The sequence below is a fragment of the Echinops telfairi genome, unplaced genomic scaffold (assembly GCF_000313985.2).
Source record: "Echinops telfairi isolate 266 unplaced genomic scaffold, ASM31398v2 ScPeMD7_655;HRSCAF=1070, whole genome shotgun sequence".
In the NCBI taxonomy this organism is placed as follows: domain Eukaryota; kingdom Metazoa; phylum Chordata; class Mammalia; order Afrosoricida; family Tenrecidae; genus Echinops; species Echinops telfairi.
Genome location: NW_022104553.1, coordinates 32,210,454 through 32,216,453, shown reverse-complemented (window position 1 = coordinate 32,216,453; position 6,000 = coordinate 32,210,454). Strand labels below are relative to the sequence as shown.

The 6,000-nt window shown below is 53.3% G+C and overlaps 1 protein-coding gene across 1 annotated transcript in view; it reads left to right on the top strand.

The window, feature by feature from the left end:
• Positions 1–292: 292 nt before the first annotated feature.
• RYR1 (ryanodine receptor 1) overlaps positions 293–6,000 on the top strand; it is a 138,629-nt gene continuing 132,921 nt past the window's right edge. Inside the window, exon 1 of the mRNA XM_045292707.1 lies at positions 293–401. Within this exon, the coding sequence (XP_045148642.1) occupies positions 354–401 (48 nt within the window). The 5' untranslated portion in view covers positions 293–353. The remainder of the gene's footprint in view (positions 402–6,000) is intronic.

Genomic DNA, 6,000 nt, shown 5'->3' with positions numbered 1-6,000 from the left:
GCCCTGCTGTGACGTTGGCCAGGTGCCCTTCGCTCAGAACCTCAGTTTACTTTCTGTGGAATGGCGACAGTCCTGGCCCCTCCCCCGAGGTAGGAGTAGCGAGCCAACCTTCCCACGCCTCCCACCTGCCTAACCAGCCGTCCGGGGGCGGAGTCGCAGGGATGGGGCGTGGCCCACGCCGTCCTGATCCAATGGGAGAAGGGGGGCGGGCACCTCCGCCCGTCTGGGTGCCGCACGCGCTCCCTCCCTGCAGTTCCATCTACCTCTCCGGTTCCCCTGGCCGCGCCGCCCCAACCTGCGGCCCCCTGCCCTGAACCCCCAACCTCAGCCTCGGCCCCTGGGGCCTCAACATCATGGGTGACGGAGGAGAGGGCGAGGACGAGGTCCAGTTCCTGCGGACGGTGCGTATCCCTGGGTTAAGGGGCATTCTCTCGGGGGTTTCTGAGTGTGTGTGTGTGTGTGTGTGTGTGTGTGTGTGTGTGTGTGGTGGTGCGGGGGGGCCTTGAGTGTTCCTGTCCTGCTTCTTGGTAGCCTCGGAGACTCGGGGTCGCATCGTCTGTCACTTTGGATCGCTGTCACTCGGTGTCTCCTCTGCCTTTCTTAGTCTCGCTCATCTTTCTCACGACAGATAATGAATAGGATTTGGACTGCAGGCGGGACCAGGCAGCCGGCCACTTTGGGTGGCTGCCTGCTCTTATGACATTAGCGATTTGTCTGGGAGAAGGGGGCCCGTTGAGGGAGCACCCTGTCCCACCACCTTAGAAGCAGGTACTGGGGGAGGGCGGTTCTCATGCCTCCGCTTAATTTAGTCCCACCCTCCACCCCCCTCCTCCATTTCCTAGCCCTAATTCTCTCCGTGTTCCAGAATATGACCTAGTTACGTGCATGGGGTGGGCTGGAGGACCAGACTCCTTTCAGCCCCCAGCCCTTGGGGGTGGTCTCCTGGGGGTCCCTTGGTCTTTCTTTCCCCATGGGCTTTGGGCAAGAGGGTCTCTTCGTCATGCCTCTCCCTCCGTCTCTTTGGCTCCTCTCTGTCTCTCTCTGTCCCTGGACCCCAGGCCCGCTGGGTAGTGTCTCCCTCTGACCGCCTGCGTCTCTCCAGTTCTGTCTCCTGAACACCTCGGTGCCCTGGCTGAGGGTAGGGTTGGGAATTGGAACAACAGGTGTCCCTCCCAGAATAGCCTGCTTTTCTGGGGCCTGGGCAGGGGACAGGGAGGGGACAAGTGGGGGAGGAACTGCCCATCCTAGAATCCTTCCCTCTTTTTCCTCCCAGGAGCTCCGCCTGTGGTGCAGAGTGTAAGTATGGGATGGGGGCATGGTCTCCCCACTGGGGCTAGTCTGTATCAGTCCATTCCCCCCACTCCCAGGCACCCTCCTACCCCATGTCTGAGCAAGGAACTGCTGACACAGCATTCCGGGCCCAGAATAGGACCGTGGTGATCCGGGTCTGGTTTCCTGGGCAGGAGGAGGGAACAGCTGGGGTGGTCATGAAGGATGAGGACAGCTGGCAGTGATGCCACAGGAGGCCCAGCTTCAGCCGAGTCTCTCGGTCCACCCCCAGCCTCCAGGCAGTGACCATGGCTGGGCCCTCCCTTCTTCCTCAGCCCTAATAAGACCATGACCACGGCCACCAGCCCCTGAGCCCTCACTTCTCTTCGGGCCCAGAGCCCAGGACCTCGGGCCTCCTGAGGCATCTAATTATAGCCTCCGTGCCCTCTCCTCTGAGGTCGGACCCTATCTTTATCTCCCTGGGAGATTTGAGGGAAACAGAGGCACCAGTGGTGGGGTCACTCATCCAAGGTCAAAGCCACCTGGGGCCCAGCCCTTCTGGTTCCACAAGTGCAAACCTGGGCTCAAGTCTGCCAAGGTCGCCAGCATGGGGGTATGTGTGTGCAGCATCTCTGGAACCCCAGCAGTGATCAAGGGCATGTGGTGGCTTTCTCAAACTTACTGGGGGGCCACATCCCACCCAGAAGAAGTGACTCGCTCCCTGCGCTTGCACACAGACATTATTGAAAAAGGCAACGTGGGCGTTCGGTAACGGACAGGGAACAGGTGCACCGCTCTTTAGTGGTTGGTGCATTTGAACGCCTGTTGACAAGGGGGCCTGTAACTCGCATCCCAGTCAAGGCACATGACATCTCCTGGGCCCCAGGAAGCACCTTCTTGCTTTCTGTAGCCTCCACCCTGCCCGTCTACTTCGTGCTCCTGTAGATTCCGCTTGACTCTCCAAGGGTTTCGTGCAAGGAGTTATGTGTTGGACTGCCAACCACAAGGTCAGAAGTTTGAATCCCGCAGCTGCTCCAAGGGAGAAAAATGAGGCTGTTGGCTCCTGTAAGGACGGATGGTTTCAGAAACGCAAAGGGTGCAGGTCCACACTGTCCTACAGAGCCACCGTGAGTTGAAGGTGACTCAGTGGCAGTGGGGTGTTTGTTGTTTTTCGCTTCGTGTTTCCTCTATGGCTTATGCCCATTTGTCGTGGACGTGCGTCTCTCACTCAGTGGACTGTTTTTGCCTGGGCCCATGCTGACCAGGTGCTAAGAGTTTGTTCCTTTTCTTCGCTGAGTACTATTCCACCATGGGACTATCCCTGGATTTCCTTATCAGCCATGTGCTGGTGGACATCTGAGTTATTTCCAGTGTGCGCTTATGAACAAAGCTTCTTGGGACACACACACACATGCGCGTGTGCGCATGCACACCCCCGTTCTTAGCAGAAACAAATTTCATACAATGTAACCCACACACCCACTGCCAGCCAGCCCATTCCAACTCATAGTGCCTCTAGCTGGGGCAGCGGTTCTCAACCTGTGGGTCTCGACTCCTTTGGGGGTCAAACAACCCTTTCGCAGGGGTCGCCTAAGACCACCAGAAAACCCCTATTTCCGATGGTCTCAGGAACCGAGACCCCGCTCCTCTATCATCTCCAGGCAGGTCCGTCCACGTGCAGCTACGCCCACCGACGAGTACCCGGCGTGAAGACTGTGACCCATGCTACACCATGCTTCAAGACAAAATGTCATTGATTTGTCATTAGAAATACATATTTCACAATATATGACATATTGCTTTTGTGGTTAGTCACTATGCTTTAATTATGGTCAATTTGTAACAATGAAAATACATCCTGCGTATCAGATGTTTACATGACATTCATAACAGTAGCAAAATTGCAGTTACAAAGTAGTAACGAAAATAATTTTATGGTTGGGGGTCACCGCAACATGAGGAACTGTATTAAAGGGTCGTGGCATTAGGAAGGTTGAGAACCACTGACCTAGGGTTTTGGTCAGCAGCTCAAGTGCTTAGCCCACTGCACCACCAGAGCCTTTAGGGCAGGAGTGGCGTGCTCCGGTTTTCTGGGCTTGCTCTATCTGATGTCAACTTTTCCGCATGGTGACTATCAAATGAATTCCATGCCCCCTGTGAGGAGGTGTCCTCTAGCCCTGCTTAGATCAGAGTCTGAAAGTGTCCCCAGGAGCTCATGTCACCTCCTCCCGGGGGCTGGATCACGGCCCAAATGACCCCCTGCCACCTCTAGAGCTACTGACTCATGTTCTTGAGAGAGGGGAACTGGTAGAAGCAAAAAAAAAGAAGGCGCAGGTTAGATCACTCTCTTCCCCATCAAGCCCTTCACTCTGAGGCGGGGGAAGTGTGAGGCTCAATGGAGGACTGATTATGGACCCCCTGGCTCGGCTGTTTACAGCCTGCCTCCTAATTGTGGACACATGATTTTTCCCTGACCCCTAATTTCCTCCTCTGGACAATGGGGACAAAAATACCCATGCCAGCGCCTCTCTGAGCTCATCTCCCGCTTCCTCCGGGCACCTGCTGCTGTTGCCATCTTGGCCCCCTTGCTATGACTCAACACACCCAGCCCCCACCAGCCACAAGGAGCCGTGGGAGAAAGAGGAGGCTGTCTGCTCCCATAAAGATGGACAGCCTCAGAAAGCCCCCGGGGCAGGTCTACCCGGTCCCATGGGGTCACTGAGTTGAAATGGATTCGATGGCAGGCAGTCAGTGTGGAGCTGGGGGCTTAACACTGCCCCCCCTTCCCCCGGAATGTTCTTCCACCTGTGATGGGCAGGTCCAACTCCTTCTCGTTATTTGGGCAAGGCTGAGCTCAAATGCCACCTCCTTGGAAAGGCTGTCACTTCTCCCTCTCACTGATGTCATCCCCACCCCCAAAGCCTCTGGAGCACATCCCCTCAGGTTATTTTTTCCATAACACGGATCACTGAGGTGCTAGCGATATATTTACTCGCTGTCTCTTGCCTGTCTGACCCACGTGAGTGTCCGCTTCCTGAGGGCAGGGATGTCAGGTGACCCCACTCATGGCTCTGCTTCTAGTGCCTCCAACACCAGCAGGCACCTAGACGCTCAGTAACCGTCGATTAAATGAATGCAAACCACTGAGCCTAAGGCTTAGTAAAACAGTCAGGGTTTCATAAACACAGGCTGTCGGAGTGAACCCATGACAGCTTGGGGTATCCGGCTTGTGGGGAGTGGGGAGCACAGGACAGGTCAGTGCTGGGGACCCTGCCATCAGATCACCATTTGTGATTGAGACCCCAGCAAGGAAAAACACTGAGCACAGCCCTTCCTCTGCGTAGTTACATTTGTCATACATTTTGGACAAAGTGCTGGCTGGCCTAGTGGGTGATGGGCTGGGCTCAGTGCAGCAAGGTCGATGGTTCCAGCCCACCAGCTGCTTCGTGGGAGAAAGAAGAGGCTTCCTCATCCCATAAAGATTTAGTCGCCAAAACCCCAGGGGCAGTTCTCGTTTGTCCTTTAAGGTCACTGAGTCTGGATCACCTTGATGACAGGGAGTCTGGCTTTTGAGCATTTTATCCATGTCAGAGACGTGCTCCTGTATGAATATATTAAGAGGTCATCCAGTGTCTTGAGTGTGGTGAGGTATGGTGTTGAGATTCAAATCCAAGCTGAGTCTTATTTATGTAATTTTTATAGTTTAATTGACATATAGTTCACATATTCAATTCAGTGATTGAAATATATCTAAAAGAGTTGTGCAACCACCACCAGGGTCAAGCTAAAGACATTTTCTTCAATTGTGTACTCATTATGAAGATATCAATGATCCCAAAGATCAATTCTAAATTAAAAATTATTTTCCATAAAAGACCAATTATTTTTAAAAGGAAAGTGGGTGCACGCAGATAGACTTTAGTTAAAATGTAACACCTTATCATCTGGCTCATTTAAAATTTGTTCTAGTTTTACTTATGTTCGGCTTTCTTGGCCTTGAGGTTTTTCTGTTTGATTTTGTTACTGATGGGGGCTGCAGTTTGTTTTACTTTATACGAAGTCCAGGATAAGAAATCTACAGAGACAGTAATAATGTTAAGTCTTCTTTTAACATTTATATTAAAAGATCACGGTTCTTACAGCTCTTATAACAATCCATGCATCAATTGTATCAAGCACGATTGTACATATGATGCCATCATTCTTTTCTAGGCATTTACTTTATTGAGCCCATGGGATCAGCCGCTTTATCTCCACCCTCACCCCCTACCCGCCCCCATATCCACTTTCTGAAGCACCGTGTCTGACAGCAAGGAGCTGTGGGACCCTAGCAAGTCATTCACCTCTGGGGTCCCCATTTCCTCCTGTTTACGCAAGAGGGCCCCCCTCAGAGGGCGGCTGTGATGATGCAATGAGCTACCCCACATCCAGTGCCTGCAACAGCCCTGGGGGAGCTGTGGGTTAGGCACTGGGCTGCTAACCACAAGGTCTGCAGTTCAAACCCACCAGCTGCTCCCCATACAGACTGACAAAGCCTCAGAAACCCTAGATAGGACCCCTCTGAATTGGAATCAACTTGATGGTAGTGGGTAGTGCTTGGAACTTACAGAAAGTTGGCAACCACCGGCCATTCTGGGGGAGAAAGACGGGGCTTTCTGCTCCTGGACAGATGGGAAACGCACCAGGGCAGTTCTCCGGCCTATCGGGTCTTGATGAGAACCATGAATTGGA